At 29.4% G+C, this 20,120-nt stretch overlaps 2 protein-coding genes across 3 annotated transcripts in view; one reads left to right on the forward strand and one right to left on the reverse strand.

Moving 5' to 3' along the window:
• The window catches only part of LOC145311727 (uncharacterized), a 141,649-nt gene extending 140,440 nt beyond the window's left edge, over positions 1-1,209 (forward strand). For both annotated transcript variants that reach the window (XM_080150695.1, XM_080150696.1), the window contains exon 6: positions 782-1,209. In XM_080150695.1, the coding sequence (XP_080006821.1) occupies positions 782-942 (161 nt within the window). In that variant the 3' untranslated portion in view covers positions 943-1,209. The remainder of the gene's footprint in view (positions 1-781) is intronic.
• A 4,017-nt stretch (positions 1,210-5,226) lies between these two features.
• LOC145312534 (uncharacterized) overlaps positions 5,227-20,120 on the reverse strand; it is a 45,527-nt gene continuing 30,633 nt past the window's right edge. Inside the window, exons 16-18 of the mRNA XM_080151789.1 lie at positions 9,131-9,230; positions 7,479-7,506; positions 5,227-5,841 (exon numbers count right to left, since the gene is read on the reverse strand). Coding sequence (XP_080007915.1) covers positions 5,689-5,841; positions 7,479-7,506; positions 9,131-9,230 — 281 coding nt within the window. The 3' untranslated portion in view covers positions 5,227-5,688. The remainder of the gene's footprint in view (positions 5,842-7,478; positions 7,507-9,130; positions 9,231-20,120) is intronic.

Below are 20,120 nucleotides of genomic sequence, written 5' to 3' on the forward strand. Positions count from 1 at the left end.
TTTAAAAAAAGAAAGATTTGCTTAGAAAGGGGCTAATAATAATTGTAAGTATTATATTAAAACTAATAAATTAAGTGAGAAAATATCCAGACGGGACATAACTAAAATTGCAGAGAAGCTTCTTAATTTTACCATTATTATTAACCAGGAAGTATAATTAAAGACGTGTAATATAATTGTTCATGAAAATAATAGCCTGCCAAAAATGGCTAAATCCTTTGTTTTATCCAAATTTGGGAGCTTTTTGATTGGAAACAATGCTGTTAAATATTTCCTAATTTTTTTATCTACACACCTGTTTCTATCATTATTTCTTGGTAAATTGTGGTTTAAGCAGTTTCTTATAAATAATAGGGTAGTAAATGTCTTAGAAATAAATATTATTCAAGCAAATATAATATTTTTTAGATTTCCTACAGTAAAACTATATTGTTTTTTTTTCTTTCTCCAAATTCTTTTAATTGAGATAACAAACACTGTAATAGACTATTATTTTCATTGGCAGAAAAGTTGGAGATACAATACAAGCGGAGGGGAGGGAAGGCGGGGTTAGGGGGGCCCATTTCAGTAAATATTTAGAATAAATTGAAAGATATTTATCCATTAGGTACAAGATTTAACTTGGAAGAGTTGAGATAAGAAAACCTATAAGAACCCTTTCCGTGAAGACCATTTTTTATCTTTTTCTTATATCTTTCGTTAAATAAAGGAACTGTCAGACATCCTTTTTCTATTGCATGAATCTTATTCTTCAAAATATTAAAACATGTCATTTTTTCAGATGCACGAAGCGGAGACTCCCGTAGCCCTAACGGAGAAGCCTCCCCTGACTCTGAGGCTCTTGCAAAATTAATCGCAGATTCTACCGAGAAAAAATTTAAAATCAACAATATTTTTAAAGGAATGTGGAAAAAGAAGCATTATTCTTTTGATTTAAGTTAATTTTTATGTAAATAAAAACAGTGCAAAATAATAGACAGTGATGTGATTCTTAGGTTCGAATCATTGCATACATACAGTTCCAACATTCCCCTTCCTCCCCATCCCCAATAATGATCATATATTGTATATTAATATGTAAAATATTACTATTTTAGTTTTGTAATAATAATGTGATATAACCGTTCATCAGTTTTTGTAAATATAAACATTTTATTATCTGTTTTATTGTTAACATAATTCTATTATTTTAATAAACTGTTACTAATTATATTAGTTTTTTATTGTGCCTATTTGAAAGTAAGGGCAGTTGGGTTTTACCTTTTCCACCAATCTAAAAATATGTTTAATGAGTTATCTTGATTTGTATGACCCCAGAAACCTCCAAGACAAGCAACCAGTGTATCTTTTTCTTTGCCATAAATAAGCTGATATTTTTTTTTTTTACTTTATTATTATTTGATTCTTTATTTGTCTTAATTATATACATAAAAAAAGTTTACATCTGAATCATAAGAGTTATTATAACAATATTAAATAAAGATTATTCCAAGATATTCTCTTTAAAACAAGGATGACAACATCCATAAAAGCGAAGCACTTAAACGGTAGGACAAACGGACATTAACACTTGTATAGTTTCAGAACTGAATAATCCTAATATAAATGTATAAGAGTCAAAGCAAAATTGTAAGTAAATTTGTTAAAAAACTGCTTGATACAGGATAATGGTTATGGACATACTTACATTTTTAGGACTTGATTATAGAGTTGCTTCGTTTATTACATTATACTTTGTTGTCCCAGGAATCAATATACCAAAAATCAGATCAATCCGATGATTACATCACATAAAAATTTGATGTTAAAAAAGTAAAAAATCAATATGTTTAAAATGGGCATACGGACATTTTGGTAATGATTATAGAGTTGCTACGCTTTCTAAATCGTACCTAACTGCTAAAGGAATCACCATGCAAAATTTGAAATCGATAAGACAATTCTAACATGCCTAAATTAACGAAAAAAGCTATCCGTTACGGACGGACGGACGTACGGACGGACGTACGGACGGACCGACCCTAATTATAGAAAAGCTTCGCTTTTAAAAAGTGTTAGTTGATTTTAGACCAGAAGTAAAAAAGAGAAAGAAAAATTGCCGTTTATCATAAAAGGTGTACATTTAAATTAAGTCAAGACTTATTCAACATAATCTATTCTCAAAATATGTCAATTTTATACTAAAAAAATAGAACTTCAGTAAGTTCTAGAAAGAAAAATAAGCGTCATTAAGAATTTTAAAAAAATGTTTATGATACAAATATTAGGTCAATACTAATCCTAAATATATACTGATTAAAACTGTGTCTAAAGGATACAAAGCTGAACTTTAAATTGTAAATGATGGATAAATAACAGCTTATACCAATAACGAATCTAATTCGGGGGGAAAATCACGAAACCTATACATGTTTTTCAGCTGTCGTTGGGGGGCAACACATCGTAATATTGACGACCTCTCCATTTGCCCCCCAAATATTATTTTAGAATTAAATCCATTGTTTGTTATACCTATCCCTGGATAAATAAGTGTGGCCTGTTAAATGAAAACTGCAGAATGCTTTAATGGGCAGACTACCGAAAGCTTCACCTCAAGAATATTGTTTAGGTTATATACTGACCCTCTATTGGATGAGGTAATTTTTCTTGTCTGTCACCACGTGAAAAACAGGCTTAAATTCACATGTTTAAAGTTAGAATAACAAGAAATAATAATCCTCGGGATCAAAGAAATAATAATCCTCGGGATCAAGAAATAATAATCCTCGGGATCAAGAAATAATAATCCTCGGGATCAAGAAATAATAATCCTCGGGATCAAGAAATAATAATCCGCGGGATCAAGAAATAATAATCCTCGGGATCAAGAAATAATAATCCTCGGGATCAAGAAATAATAATCCTCGGGATCAAGAAATAATAATCCTCGGGATCAGAAATAATAATCCTCGGGATTATATTGATATTGATTATTCCTGCTAAAGGAACCTAGTAATAGTGTCTAACTTTTTATCTTTGTGACGTAACAAAAATCGAAGGATGAGAGGGGAGGTGGGAAAGGAAACCCCTAAAAAAGAGATGGATTTTGTACGTCACAAAGAAAAAAAGTTAGACACTATAACTAGGTTCCTGCTAAAGCATCAGAATATAATTTTCAATCGGTTTATTGTTGCACGTATTAAATATGTTAAAGTAATAAAATGTTTGTGTGATTGTCTAAATGAAGTTTGGCATATCGTAGACTTTTTTCTTCGTATGCTAATCCTCAATGAAAGCTTAGGACAGGTCTGGATTTAAATTCAGCATATTTTAGACAAATATATATTTTCTATAATAATTGCGTTATCCATTACAGGGAAGCTTTAAATAGGAATTTTTTATATTAGATCTTAGACTTGGGATTGTCTCATGCTATTTTTCAATCCCATCCCTAACACTAACAGCGCCTCTAGATGCTAGGGTCACAGCCACTTGTAGTTTTAAAGTAAGATTATATCCACAGAAAAATCACAAAACCTTGTAAAAGCTATCAAATTCTTAGGAAATTGTTGAGTAAAATATCATATGCTGTTTCATTAAATTAATCAGATTACCTTAGCTGCATTGATGGAAAGTAGTTTCAGACGGCCAGCTTTCATAACAATAAGCCGCCAAAAGTTTAGAAATTTTAAGGGATAATTCAATAGATGACAAATTGATTAATATTTCTACCTCCCTACAAAATACATGGCCGCTAAAAAAAAATGTCCTTTTTTAGGACACTATCCAAATAGACCCGCAGCAGTCATTTTTATCACCCAGCCGACATGAATTTCATAAATTTAGTTGAACACATACTAAAAGTAATACAGTAATACATTGAAAACATTTATTGGATTATTGACATACAATTATTTATTATCAAATACTAAAATTACAATTCAATAATTTATCAAAATACTTAAATCAATTTTTCGATACAAAATAAAATATTTTTCTTTTATTACAATATGACTGTCACAATTTTATACATATCACAAAAACTGCAAGGAATTAAAAGTATTCTGACAAAATTGAAACAAAATGCATTATTTTTCTTCCTTTAAGAAATGCTAAAATGTATTATGATGAACTATTTAACACATAGAGTCAGTGTGTAGTGAAAAAAAAATTTATTCAGCTGACATAACTTGCAGGGAGGGTGGGCACATTGGGCTGTTTATTACACTAGTCCCCAAAGTCTTATAATAACGTTTTCTTATTTGTTGGATAAACAACCTTGGTGACTTTTATCAAATTTTGATTGGTTAGTTGATCTACAGAAGGAGTAATTTTGTGTATCCATTGTCTATCCCTTAAGATCACTGATTTATAAGTCAGGTTCTATTTTTTGTCAGAATACTTGCTTTCCTGAAAATCTGTATGAACAAACAAGATTAAGGTATAACCAACAACAAAATTAATCCAAAATTACAAATAACAGATGTAATCATTTATATCTTTTTCTTTTTCTCAATTTAATTCAGTTGTTGGTTTTAGCTGATGACTAAACATTTTTAGGTCTTTTACACTTTTTATAGGTATAATATCGTTAAGTGTAAGAACAGAAAAATAATCAAATTAATAAATAATATTCTAAAAGAAAAGAAGTTTGAAAAGTTAGATAAAAGATTTATAATCAGTAAGAATGCCGACATAATAATGTTAGAATTTAATTTTTTTTTTGCATTGCTTTCATGCAATTTTTATTTAAGGTTTTGTTTTGAATTCTAATCAACCTTGATTTGAAAACTAAGTGGTAAAAGTAATAATTGTTTGGATTAAATTATCTTGTTTTAAAACTAACATAACAAGATATTGATTCACAGGTGATTAAAAAATACAGATACAAAAATAAGACATACAAATAATACTACAATTTGCCTATACCTCCTCTTCAGGGAAAAAACAAGTATTACTGAAAACATTTTGCGGCGCTAATACACAACCCCCCTTTTCCCTCCTTTCTTTTTATAAAATAATTTGAAAATAAGGGGGGATAGTTTTTCGTCTGTTTGTTTATTACTTTAGGTCATGTTAGGTTGGCTTATAATGGGTATTGTATAAGAGCCTCCCTGCAGGGGTTAGGCATAAGAACCCCCCCCCCTTTTTTTTAATAAATAGAAAATTGTAGGAAAGCACCTATTATGCAGAACCATACAGACAAAAAAAGTAACAAAATATTGAACGTTAGTCTATTTTCTTCCCTTTTTTCTGTTTCTTGTTCCTAGAAGCGTTTTTGAAAATACCTGAGTACTGCCAACTCTCAAAGTTTCTCTAAATTTTATTCCTTCCCACTAGAAACTATTGTTTGTATCATAACAACATACATTTTAAAGGCCAACCAAAAACAATTCAAAATAACTTTATCACTATACTTTAAATTGGTTAACATTTTTAACAATATGACAATTAGGGAATCGTTCAAATGGTTTGTCAAACAAATATTTAAAAGTCTAAGAAGGTATTGAATTGAAAAAAGATCTTTCTGTGTATGAATTTGAATTTATAAACAATATTTTTTGAACACTTGTCCCAGTCCCTTATTTATAAATAGGTGTTCTTTCAATAAAGGGGGAGATTTTAATCTGAAAGGAAACTCTTATTCAAACTCTTAATTAAATAGTTTTTTGCAGACAAAACAATTTCTTCCGGGTTAAGATTGTTGTTTTACTTGGCAATAAAATATTGAACAGGAATATCTCTAACTACTTGTTCAGGTACATGGGCAGGGGGGGAGGGGCTGTGGCCCCCCAGTCTGTTCGTGGGGCGGGCGGTACGCGCCATTGAGGGGTCCGCAGTCTTTGGAGGCTTGGCTTGAAACTGAAATAAAAATGAAATAAATAAAAGACGACATCTTTAGGTTCCTGTTCATTTTCTACCAAAAAAATATATATTAAGTTTCTAAATAAAACTTAAATCAATCTTTAATGATATAAAATACATCTTAATTGTAGTTAGCTGTGCTATTTATGAACATAATAATCATTTCCTAAGCCCTTCTTAACCTACCAAAAAACAAATCCTCCTTGCAAAATAACATATTGTAGATAATTAATTTAAAGGATGATTATAATAAATAAATAACAAGATGACCTTGCTCAAAATATTAGACAATGAATTGCTCAAACAAAGACAAGCACAATTATTTATAAACAACAGTTCAGCAGAATAGATTTATGTTTTAGAAAAGATTTTGGAGAAAAGGAAAACTGAAGACCTAATAATTAAATATAATATCCAACCTAAAAACAAATAACATTGAATATGTTTTAATTTGCAAAATTTTTTTTCGCTTATTAATTTTCTTATGTTAAAATGTTGTATCTAAGTTAAGCTTATTACAAAAAATTACTTGAAAACATAGGTTTAAATGGAAGTAGTATTTTGTAATATTTTGTTTGGCAATTTGAAACTTTGGTACCCAATACCATAATTTTTATCATCAATAATATTATTTTCGTAGAACACATGTCATTGCACAATGAAAGGTTGAAATGAAACAACTGTTTTGTGAAGTTATCAATGTTTAATCTAATAATCAAAACATTTATTTACTCCTAATCATCCTTTGGAAGAATCACATATTTCGCAAGCAGACCACCCCTATTACCCCCCTTATTTAAATCCTGTAAAAATCCTCCCATTGAGAAATTTAACAACAAATAATCTTAAAGATGTATGTCTACATGGCACTAAATGATACTTGTCACCAATATCATATTATTGATTATGTGGATATTATAACAGGGGAAGAATTGTCGTCAATTCAGGTTGCTATTTCCCCTGTCATTCATTGATCAGTTCGTTTATACAGCAGGAGGGGAGGGTTATGGGGTAAACGGGGGATTTTAACCCGCTACAAGGTTCACTTTATTAGAGAACATGACAATCTAGTGTAAATAATATATCTATTCTCTAACCAACAAAAAACTACAAGATCTTATATCAACTATGTAACGCTATTTTTATAATTATACTATAACTTCAGTAAAATAGGTACAGGATAAGACTTTGGAAAGGGCAAAAGATGAGGGTAAAGTCCTACTGGGCTGTAAAGAATCTTACCTGTAGAATGATATTTTTTGCCCCTAAAAAATTGCTTGAAATGGACCCACTTGTGAATTAAGTGATTGTTTTTATCTACATTTCTTTTCAACACAATGACATTCAGAAATTCAAGACTGGTCTTTTAACTTCATTTAAACATATGTACAGATGAACCGATTTATTTTTTTTTTTTGGGGGGGGGGAAGGAACTTTTTATTAATATTTTGTTGACATAAAAGTAAGATGTTCATTTATCTTCGGCTCCGACTCAACATCGATGTAAAAAATATAAATCCGCAATTTATTTTGGTTAGCCACACTGCGGTTCTAGGTCTAGCGAAAAAAAGCTGCTCTGAATCTGAATAATTATTAGTTGTAGAGTAGCTATGCTTCTGATAAATCATTATTACCTTACAAGATCTTTCATGAACAATCAACCTGAAATAAATACTAATCAAGATAAGTTTTAAAAAGTCGTCTTTTCTTCAAGATAATTGTTATCAAGAATTAAAAAATATAATTTTGTATGTTATTCAAGGCACCCTTGGAAATAAACCATATGTTTCTATGAAGTATGTATACTGCCGGCGCCCCCCCCCCCCCCCCCTTACTTAAAATATGTGTGTCTTCTTATGCCTAGCCCATAAGGAGCCGTGGACCAAAACAATGCGGTTTATTCATCAATAAATTTTAACCTAAGTAATAAACAACAAAATACTATATCATATACGTTAGGATATAAAATAATACTAATTAATTTCATGCTTTGTGACCTATATTTTTATGCAACCTTTACATTATAGTATGTCCCAAAAAAATAAAAATTAGATTTTCATATATTAAACAGAATGACAACCTTAATTACAAAAGGTAATAAAATCATGGGAGGATATTTTGTCTGAAAAAATGGGAAGATAATGTTACAAACAACCTTAATTTTGAAGCTCTCTATAACGCCTATAAAAAATGACGTCATACATTATAAATGACTAAAGATAGACCAATACACAGACTAAATTACCAATGGCAGGCCAGTAAAAATTTAGTTGACCAGGCCAGTACGATATCATTTATTTAGGCACTATAAAAGGCTTCTTAATTTTTGGTAGAAAAAAATAATTCTGTAGATCATAATTATAATAGAAAAGCTTGAACTCTGCTAGTTTGTGCAAACCAATTAAGATTTTAAAAAGTTTTGAAGCTAAAATTTAGTTCTAGTCTTAGTTTTGTAAATTTTGTTCCAGTCTAATGTGCATTTGGTTTTATTAAAAGTTCCATGCAATTACAATGTCATGTTATTTCTATCAACTTTAAAGATTCATTTCACTAACAGAAATGTCAAGGACCAGCTAGCTTCAGGGATATTGCAATAGAGGAAAAAATCAGCTAATATTTTAAAATAGTCTAAAAATATCGTATAAAATAATGAAGTAAAATTAATAAAATCTCCTTTTCGAAAGCTTTTTATTCGTTAGATGGTTTAAGGCTATTTTTCGGCTACTTCCTTCTTCCTTTAATTATAAACCCTATAGATTACAAGGACAAAATAAATAGTTGTTAATACGGGTACAATAAGATGCTAAATGTAAACATTATATCCTAAAAAATAAAGAAATATCTTTCAAATGACATATCCCTTCAAGTCCTGATTATATAAAGTTTTATCATATATGATATTTATATTAATATTTTATAAAACTGTGTCATTTAGATGATTTATGTTCTTTTTTGATACATGTTATCTCTAAAAGTAGTTTTCTTTCATTGAAATTTAATCCCCCGATTTTTTATATGAAAAAAAAATTTTTCTATTCTGATATTCATCCCTCGACCAGTATTTTTCTTTTTATTAGGTATCAATTTAATTTAACTTTTTTAAGATGTTATCGAGTCACATTATTTACTTTTTAAAAAATCAACCAGAAATTTTTTTAAGAAGTAATAGATAGACAAAATCTTTCTTTTATATTGAGTTTTAGATAATTATTAAAGGCATTAATCAGATATATTTTTACTTAGATGTGCTCCTTGTAATTAAAAAAAAAACTTAAAGAAAAGGTACCTTTCTGGAAAGAAAGTCCTTCCACAAATGGAACAAGGTTCAAGCTGGGCCATATGCGCCTCCCAGATGGCGTCAAAACTGTCATTCAGACCCTCATCTTCTGAATAAGCAACAGTTTTACTCATAATATTCATAAATTTTGAAGAAATTTTCTTTTAAAAATATTTGCAATTATTAATTAAACTAAAAAAAATATCTTGTATAGATTGGTCGACTAGTTGGTCTGTCTATCGATAGTTGTCAAAGAAAAAAAAGTAACGACTAAAAGGCTTAATTGCATAAAAGTTCTTTTGCTTTCAACTATATGTAAAAAAAATATCTCTTGATCATGGTTTTAAATATACATTGTTAGCACACAACTAACTTTATAAATAAAATGCCTCCTTTTGGAATAATAATGCTTTGGTACAAAGTTGTTACGAAATTCCACGATAAGTTATTTCAAATCAAAGATTTCTTGATGTAAACAAGGCGTTTGATTGAATATAATTATCATATTAGAATTTTATTGCTCTAAATTAATTAGTTTCTTTTAACTTTCTAGAAAAATCCAATCAGTAAAAGTTTCACGCACCATTTCTAATTGTGTGCGTATGTTTATAAATAATACTTAATTATTCTATGGGTAATGCTTCATTATACGTTTTGCAGCTACTCTATGAATTAAATAGAAAAGCATGTAATATGTATGTCCATGTGGCGATGTTCTTATAAATATTAACGTATTGCAATCCTATTTGATAGTTTTATATTTTTCTTAAACTAAATATAATCAGTTTGTTGTCACTCTGCTCCTTAAATACATATTTGTCCTTGTTATTATAAATGGTCTAGTCTTAATAATCACACATAATGACTTTATGAAGGGCAAATAACCATAGAACTAATTAAAGGTCTGCAAATTATCATACTTTTATTACTATAATAATTTTTAGATGCTGCAACTAAATACTGTAATTGCTTTTTTTCTTTAAAGGTATGTGTGGAAACTTTCACTTAATATTTAAGCATATTAAAGTATTTTTTTATGTTAATTCATAATGAGGTTAAGCTTGAACTGAACAATCCTAAAAATCATTATTTTATGTATAAACAAGGATGACAACATCCATAAAAGCGAAGCACTGAAACGGTAGGACAAACGGACATTAACACTTGTATAGTATCTGAACTGAATAATCAGAATTTTAAAGTTTAAGAGTCAAAGCAAAATTGTAAGTAAATTAGTTGAAAAACTGCTTGAAGCAGGATAATGTTTATGGACATACTTACATTTTTAGAACTTGATTATAGAGTTGCTTTGCTTATAATATTGTTCTTTGTTGTCCCAGGCATCAATATACCAAAAATCAGATCAAACGGATAATTAGAACACTTGAAAATTTGTTGTTAAAAAAGTAGAAAAATCAACATGTTTAAAATGGACGTACGGACATTCTGGTAAAGATTATAGAGTTGCTACGCTTTCTAAATCGTACCCAACTACTACAGGAATCATCATGCAAAGTTTGAAATCGATAGGACAATTCTAACATGCCTAAATTAACGAATAAAAGCTATCTATCTCGGACGGACGTACGGACGGACGGACGTACGGACGGACGGACGGACCGACCCCAATTATAGAAAAGCTTCGCTTTTAAAAAGTACAATACATATATTTAGGTTTTATAATGAGGAAGTAAGAATGATTTATGTTAATAGGGAATATAATTTATACATACAATACTTTTGATTGCTTCTTTAAAGCAAAACTTTTCCAATAATTTGAAGGTACGTTTAGTATTCACTTAATAAAAGCTTATTCTGTTTCAACTTTCTTATTTGTAACTATCAAATTTCGATTCTCATCACATTTAGATTATTTAGACTTTATAATGGTACCAACTTCCACCTTGTCTAGCGCGTGAGAATTACAAAGTAATTAATGAATTTTAGACAGGTAAATGTCATGCGATTAAAGGGTTGTTTTCATTTGGCTATCAAAATTTTCTAGTCCGGGCTAAAAGATTTGTGAAAATAATAATATGTTTGATTTCCTATTGTGGATATATATTGTCACTCTTGTCAAGTCTAAATAAAGCTGTTATTTATATTGCTCTATTAATTATAGAGGTTTTGTTTTTTTACTCATACAAAGAGCTCTATAGATTGTTACTTATAACATAAATTGTTTTTTTTTCTCACTTGCCATAATCTATCCTATATGATAAGGTAATTTGCCTTGTCACTCAATATCACAGAAACTGCTTTACCATTCTTTAGCTGTCATTGGTAGATTTAAGGCTATTTTGTTAAAGATTAAGTCAACTTTGTCCAATCAAAATTAAAATTATGTTATAATTCTGTTGCATATTAAAAGTTTAGGGGTGTAGTGTATATACTCCCTACTAAGCCCGAAGAGGATAAAATTTGAGTTGTCCTAAGATTTCTTTTGTAAAGTGCTTAATATGGCTCTAATAATAATAAGACCTATAAATTGTCTATAACATGATTTTTACTGAATTATAATTAATACACTTCAAAACAAATTATCTTTTTTTGTGAGTTTTCGTTCTTGTGGTAGAAAAAAATTAATATTTGTGATAATTATATTGTCTGTTGAATGAGTAACAGCTTAGAAATATAAGGAAATCCCGGGGAAAAAATTTCAAAGCGTTATTTCCAAAGACATTCTATAGAATATTTTACATTGTTTAAATAAGATATGTTGGTAATATCCTCTTAGAATTTTATTTTCAATTTTTAAAAATATTAGTACCCCCCCCCCCTCCCCCGACAGCAATCGGCACCCCTTGCCTGCCTAGCCGCAGCGCTCGGCCCTCTTGCCTGCCTAGCCTATAACCTTACCTAAAATAGTTGTTCGCTGTCATGGGGGGGGGGGGGTATTAAAATTTTCAAAATTGAAAAAAAAATTCTAAGAGGATAACGCTGATATGTTCTTCTTTACAGTGAAGCTTTGTACAGGATCAGATAAGGTTTATAACTATTTGTGGGGAGGGTACCTCCACACTTCCAAGAGAAATCACCCCTATAACAAATACCCCCTAAAACATTTTTAAAAACATTAAAATGAAAGCGGAGGTTCGGCTTCAATTTTTACAAAAGTTATTTAATTATTTTTTTTTTTATAATGTCTGTCACTGTGCTTTGAGGCCGTGAAAAGTTATTTCCTAGGAATAAATAATGTGCCTAGCTCTGCCTAGCACTGCCTGGCTAGTACAACCATGTAAGGATGGCTGCTCAGTTACACAACAAAACAACTAAATTTTTGAGGAAAAAATTCTTTGTATTCATCTGATTATGCCTTTTTTCAAAATATACTTTTATGAGATTATAAAAAAAAGTTATTGGTTTTGCTGTGACAAAAGAACATATCAATAACTTAATAAGAACTTTTAAAACACAGTTATTGGAATAACTTACTTTTTTCAACAGACTTTGCTAATTTTGAAAGAATGTTTGGCTTTGTTGAAAAAACAGTGAGAAAGGGGAGACTAAATATAATAGGCATATTGTCAGGGAAAATTAAAATTCAGGGAAGTTACTTTGAAAAGGTGAGAGAAAATAGAGAAACAGAGACTAAGAGAAAAAGTAGAGAGAGAAAGAGATGGGGAGAGGTAGAGAAATATAGAGAGACAGGGTAGACTAGGTGTGATAATTATATTTGTTAGGTTATTCACCTTAATTTTTGCATTAACTATACAATTTGGAAATAGCAAAAATGTTCCACAATTTAGTTTTCTAACTATCAATCGTTTTGATAACCTATACCTTATCTCTTATCATACTGTATAAAAATTATATTATGTATTATAATAATTCACAATTAGGGTTGGGCCGGATACTTTTTTGGCCGGATACCGGATACCGGATATCCGGCTGATTTCAAATGCCGGATATCCGGTATCCGGCCGGATAACCGGCTAAATTACCAGATATTAAAGTAGCAAAAAATATTTATTAATAAACTTTTGAGATTTCATATAATAAAATTTGCATAAAGATAAACATATTCAAAAAATGTTTTTCTATCTTCAATAATAAGAAAATTATAGCCATTTAAAATTTTAAAAAGCAGAGATTTTTGGTGTAAAATATAAAAAAAAGTTATAGCCGGATATCCGGCCCAACCCTATCACAAATATTTGTTTTTATTTATGCTTCGCTTCACAGAAATTAGTTCCATTCTTGTTTTCAAAAAAAAAGCTGCTTTCTGAGGTCTAGGCTTTAATTTTTTCTATTATTTAAATTCTACTATATTATTTGTATATTCAGTTATTCCACATAAAAGTAATTACAGTTAATCTTTTTAATTAATCTGTAATTAAAACAGAAATATGTAATTAATAAAAAACACAAGGTTAATAGTATAATAGACAGGATATTTACAAAATCAAGTAAATGTTGGCTCACTAAAACACAATAAACACAAGAGAACGGACAAAATTAAACGTTAATATTTTGAATCAAAGTTAAATTACTAGTTAACTAATAGCATGTTAACATTGCGCCCCTTGCAGCAAAAAGATCTATTTGAAAAAGGGAGAGAGTACGCAGCCTAATACCATCCTAAGATTTTTATATTTGGAAATAACTCAAAAGCTATCCTAGAACATATATTAGGCTTCCTCTAAAAGGAAAACTCTCTCAGCTCAGTGGTTACCGAGATCTTAACAAACAAAAATCACACTTTATATAATAGGTTACTTCGAAGGTAATATTATTTTATTGTTTGAAAAAGTTTACACAATTGTATCTGTATGGAAGTATTTCGAGTTATTAGCAGAGTAGCAATTTTAAATTTTACTCATTCTTTCTGTATGTGAGTTCAGTACAAATATTTTAATTGGGCCTCAATTTAAAGATTTGTTAAGTTGGGTTAGGTGATCGCAATTGGCCACGCAGGGTTAGAGCCCCCGCAGTGGCTAGAAAAGGGGGAAAAGCTACTGCGATTCTCAGGAAATGTAAATGTTATATAATAATTCTTAAAGATGTTTCAGATTTTGAATAGTGCCATCCTTGTGTTCAGTAACTACTATGAAAATCCAATATTTAAGTCTGGCCATTACAGAAAGAGGAATAGAAATTATTATTCAGCAAAACAAAAGATTATTCACTAAGGAAGTTTTCTCCTGTATATATAAAGATCTTAACATAATGAATAAACAAAATTCCATCCACATGTTATTACATCCAGCTTATACCGACAACGTAATTAATTCGAAAAAAATCACGAAACCTTTAACTGAATTTCTACTGTCGTTGGGGGGCAACACATAATTGATGACCTTTTTATCGGCCCACTCCCCTCAAATATCATTTTATATTATTTCGCTTGTTGGCTATACCTAATTCCTGTATTAAATCTACTGCACATAAGCTTTTAATTGCAGATCTCTCTTGATTTTAAGATGAATTGTTAGTTTTATATTAATATTATATTAAGAAGGATTAATATACTTCCATAACCTCCTTATTTCATTTATATTTCAAAATATATATCCCTGTACCTTTTACCAGCAAAGAATACACTTTTCTGAGTCCAATTTATAGTTTAATCCAAGCTAAGGTTATTAATATTTTAATTACAAATATTTCTTGATTACTGGTTATTAACAATTGCCAAATAATTCATTCTTTTTAGATAAAGGGAAGACAAAGTAATCTCACCCTTAGTAACATCTTTCTAATTAGTAACAGTAACAGTAACAAGCCCTTTTCACTCCACAGGGGGAGCATAGGCCGCTGACAATTTGTCAGTGTTTCTGTAACAATGGGGCTTTTTATGGATATGGGATAGGGTTGTCAGCCCTAAGCCCTATGATTGCGATGTAAAGCGTCCATTTGCCCATCAGACAACCAACCCTTTGATTGCACGACCTTTGTCTGAGAAGTCCCAACTGTGCATGGTAGTGAGTTGCGCCTGTTTTGGGCCAAGGCATTCCCCCTACTCTAACTATTTATGTCGCGCACCTGACATAGCAGCAGTAGGAACCATTTTTAACGTCTTTAGTTATGACGCGGTGTCGGACCGAGATTCGAACCTATCACCTTCCCGACGACGAGCGGATGCGCTACATGTTGAGCCACGGTCGCGGGTTAATTTCTAATTAGGAAGATGATTAATTTATCTGCTGTTGACATGTGCATTAATAAGTTTCACATAAAACAAATCCTTTCTATTACTTCTTATTCTTCGAAACTTCTTCAAAATATTTAAGTGATAATTTTCCTGAGTTTCACATTTACCTTTTTGTAAGTCAGAAATACATTTTAGTATTTAAAACTAATGAGCACAGTAAAATTGCATGCAAAAGTTTGGTATATAAGAAGGCTAAACAGTATTCATAGGTATCATGAATGTAAGAATAATGATAAGGTTTGAACTATAAATTTAAAAGATATATCTTAGTTACACAACACAGGTACCCAGAATTCCTAGAAATTAAAATATACAGGTCTAACTTTTTAAAAATCACACATTAAACCTAACACTTGGTTAATTTTCAAATCCTCTTAACTTTACAATTGCTTTATCCCTGAATAATCTAGATTTATAAAATATTAACTGCTTAATGTTGTGTTTAGCAGATTTTAATTTAGACAAGAGACCTCAACAAGGACATGGTTGGGGGGTAAGTCTAGCACTCCAAGTTCAATAACCTGTCATCATATATTTATATTATATATTTGTATGTTTATACTACACTGAAAAAAACGACTCATACTTATCAAACTTTTATTATTTTTTCATCAAATTTTTCCCATATTATAAACTGCTGTTATTAAGAAAATAAGTTTGAAACTTATATAACCAATAATTTTTCCTTTTGAAATAGAAATTATGATTCAGCCGCAACCGCGCGGCTAAATGTTCCTCTACCGAGCCTTGAAATTTATTAGTACTAAATATAAGCATCATGTCACCTCTTTAAGGAAAAGACTTTAAATAATAAAGATGACTTAGATATTTTGAAATGAATTATTAAATTGAAGCAATCTTATTCTGACAAATTCCTGATGATAACACGAAATGGAAAGATCAATTTTACTGTATAAATGATAATGACAATTTTTTTCTACAAGCTTTTAAAAATATATAACATTTATCTATCTTATCGTATTATAGACAGCTTTCCGCGGATGTATAATAAAAAAACATTAGTATAATATTCCAGTTTTGTTAGCCCATAGGGGCCGAAGCTCCTGCTAACAAAACTGTTATCAATAATATTCTATCAATATCATTTACTAAGTATATTTGCGATTACTTTTATTTAATGAAATCTTCCAATTTTTAACATGTTCAAAACGGCCTGCTTAATTGCTTCAAGATCCATGTCAGATCTATATAGGAAATAAATGTCTATAAACGAGCTCAAGTTTTCCAAGGATTATATGATTAAAACTCATAGTGCTCCAATAATCCATAATAAACTCTCATTGCCCAGAACGATAAGACCCATTATTTTACTTTATTAAAAATAAATTAATTTTTTTCATTTCATGTTGCTATTTACCTTATATTGATATATTTAATTTCTAATCATAAAAAAGAAAATTTAAATTTATAATATGATAAATTTAAGAAAACTATGTTTTAAAAGAATTCGATTGAAGCGACATTTTGTGTGTTCAAATATTAAACTAAAATTGTAATCATCATCATTAACCCTTTGGTGATGGTAATGTAAAGAAAAAAATATAATTTTAAAAAAATCTTTTAAAAATCATTTAAATTATTAAATATTTACTTTCTTTTAGATAGTAATGCCGGGTGAGGAAAATAGATTTATTGAGAAATATATATGCATATAGAAAACTAGCCAATAGGGAGATAATTATATCGAGCCAACTCTAGTACTTTATAATTAGTAAAATTCTGTAATACAGTATGATACATGATTTTAAAGTAGGACTTAGAACCGGTTCTAATCCACCTGATATCAATCAGTTTCGAAGCCATACTGGGGGAAATACTTTTCTTGGGATAGACCGTCCTTGTTTTTGTCTAAAGTAATGTAATAACAACATTGAAATGTCTGTATTTGAAAACAAAAGTTTTGTACAGTACTTTAAATACAACAGAATTATTTCTTATTTGGTTTATGTTAGTGGTGTGCGAAAGGGAGTGCCCCTTCCCCCCACCCTAAAACAAGATATTAGAAAGAACTGTCATCCCCTGTTTTTACCCCCCTAAGGTTTTACAATCCTCTGAAAAGTAGCTGTACACGCCAATGGTTTTTAACTTTTTACGAATACAACTAAAGAAATAGTAGTACAGAATAGTTTTAAAGAAAACTGATTCTCTTTTGAAATGAAAAAAGAATACTGTCTACAAAATTTTTGAATAAGTTGAAGAAGTGAAAACTTTACGCCTATACACAAAAGAGTAAATTGACACAGGAAACTGGCTCCTGAAAATGCCAAGAAAATATTTTTGGATTCTGGTCTTAACCAAAATGGTTTTCTGGTCTTAGAGAAAGGATTACTTTTTGATAATATTTCTAAAGATTAAATGAAATAAAAATATATGTAAGTATTTATCTAAATTTATTACTTTGATAGTTTTGAGGTTAAATACGAAAATAGCATAAAACTTTAAAATCTTTTTCTTAGCAGCATTCAAAATAAATCAGGTCATTTTCCAAATAATCTCTGAATCAAAAAATCTACTGCTTTTAGTATTTTATATCTAAACTTTGTATGAAATAATTAAAGTATCTTGATATATTAATTATCCATTAAAAGATAATTTTTAAAAATCCTATTCTATATTGTATTCTGCACCATTATAATTTCCGAATCCATGGCCCTGCTCCTAAGCATGACTCACCAAAAGACCAAAATTAGACGCGTAATTAAAAGCAAGTCTGAAAGTAAATCATAACAATATTGACTTTAAATAATGAGACTTTTTTTATAGAAGCAAACTTTTTAGTTTTGGTTTCCAACAGTACAAAAGAAACAGGAGCTAATTATAACAAAAATTAATCAACACTTTTTTCTTTTGAAATAAACAATATGATATTTTAGGTATATTTGTTACGAAAATTAACAATAGAAAGAAAAAATAATTTTTGTCAGTTATCAGGTATTTTTTTTTGTTTAAAATTTGAAGCAGCTATTGTGATTTTCTTTCGTTTTGAGAGAAGTTGTATTTTATTCTGCTGCTAATAAAGATAGATGTCCTTAATTTCTTGTAAATATTAACATGACTAATGATCATTTAATCTATAATTTGCTTTAACCCGTCCATCGTTTTATTTTGATTTTATGCAGCAAATTTGCTTTCTTCTGGCAACTATTTGAGATAAATGGTTAAAATGTATTGAAAATAGCCACTCTATAACACACAATATCCTCTCACCTATTAGAATGCTATATAAAAACATTGATTCTGGATATTGTAAAAAAGAACATTTACTAGTATTTAAAGTTTAAACATAAATATTTAACTTAATGCGTTTTGAACTACATATGAACTAGAGCACTAAATATAAAAATTCTAAATCTAAATGCAATTCACAGGAAAAGATGCATGGAAAAATTAGATTCAGGAATAAGTTTTATAAAAAACTATTGTTAATAGAGTTATGCATATCAAAGATTCAAAATAAATTATGGTCATTCACTTAAATAGTAATTATATTTAAACTATTGCAGAAATACCTTTTTGCTTTATAATTTACACTAACATATTTGTTGTAATCCTTATTTCTACTCTATAAAACTTTATTTTAGAATTGAGGTCAACCATTAATGTTAAATTATCTTTGTTAAGATACTCAGAAAAATAGAGATTGTTGGTCTAAAATAGGCCGATGCATTTGAAAATGTTCTAATTCAGACTGTAAAAGAATGAGTATCTTGTCTTGTAAATATTTATTGGCTATTATGGAAGGTTAAATTATGGGTTCCTTATGAAGAAAATTCACGAGAAAACAAAACAACATTAATTTGGCATTCAAATGTTTTTAAATTATCTTTCTCTTGTTCTTTAAATTTTAGGTTGGCTAGTGTTTTCCCTCCAATTGCCTAGCGAGCACAGAATTCCATCTCCAATATTTCAACATTTATCCCTAGAAAAATATACCATTCCCTTTATTTTTAATTTATTTAGAGAATAAAGTGCTCTACTAGGGTTCAGAGATGCCCTACAGGGTTTATTATCACTCCTAAAAGGAGTAAAAAAAAGAAAAGTTTGGTACATTTCTAAATAAACAAAAGATTATAAATTAATATTTTTTTTTTAAATTAATATTAAATTTGCAATTTCTAACTATTTTGTTTATTTTTAATATCTGTATTGACGTAGTACCAGGAACTAAAATAAACTTGTTTCAAACTTTTACTTGGATCAATTATAATTTGGGAGGTTCAACTTTTTATTTATGTTTGTTTTTATTTCAGTTTTGGGATTCAAATAGAATTAATTCTATTTATATAACACAGTGCGTTCGAAGGTGCTTTGACTTTTGTCTCAGAACCTAATTTGGGACATAGTGCATTTCATTACCCTAGGTTAGGTAACTTCATTTCACTTTTCAATAAAATCTAAAATGCAGCCGTTTTTGAGAAAATTAGATTTGAAAATTTTTAGTTCAATTTTCATCCGCTAGGAGTTACCGCAGAATCATGACAAGAAAAGCAAAGATTTTTTATTTAAAATTCTGAACAAGTTTGCTTTTATGAAGTCTTTCATAACACCTCTCTATATATGATTTATTTAAGACTGAATTTTCGTGACCTTAGCAAAGCAACTGATAAAAATGGCCATTAATTAACTCCCTTCAGGAGTGGTTTTATGAAGAACTTTATGAAAGCAAACTTGTTAAAAATTTTAAATAAATAATATTTGCTTTTCTTGTCATGATTATGCGGTAACTCCTAGGAGATGAAAATTAAACTTGAAATTTTCAAATCTAATTTTCTCAAAAACGGCTGCATTTTAGATTTTATTGAAAAGTGAAATAAAGTTACCTTA

This window comes from Acartia tonsa, chromosome 2 (assembly GCF_053477335.1).
Source record: "Acartia tonsa isolate MP-2025a chromosome 2, ASM5347733v1, whole genome shotgun sequence".
Lineage (NCBI taxonomy): Eukaryota > Metazoa > Arthropoda > Copepoda > Calanoida > Acartiidae > Acartia > Acartia tonsa.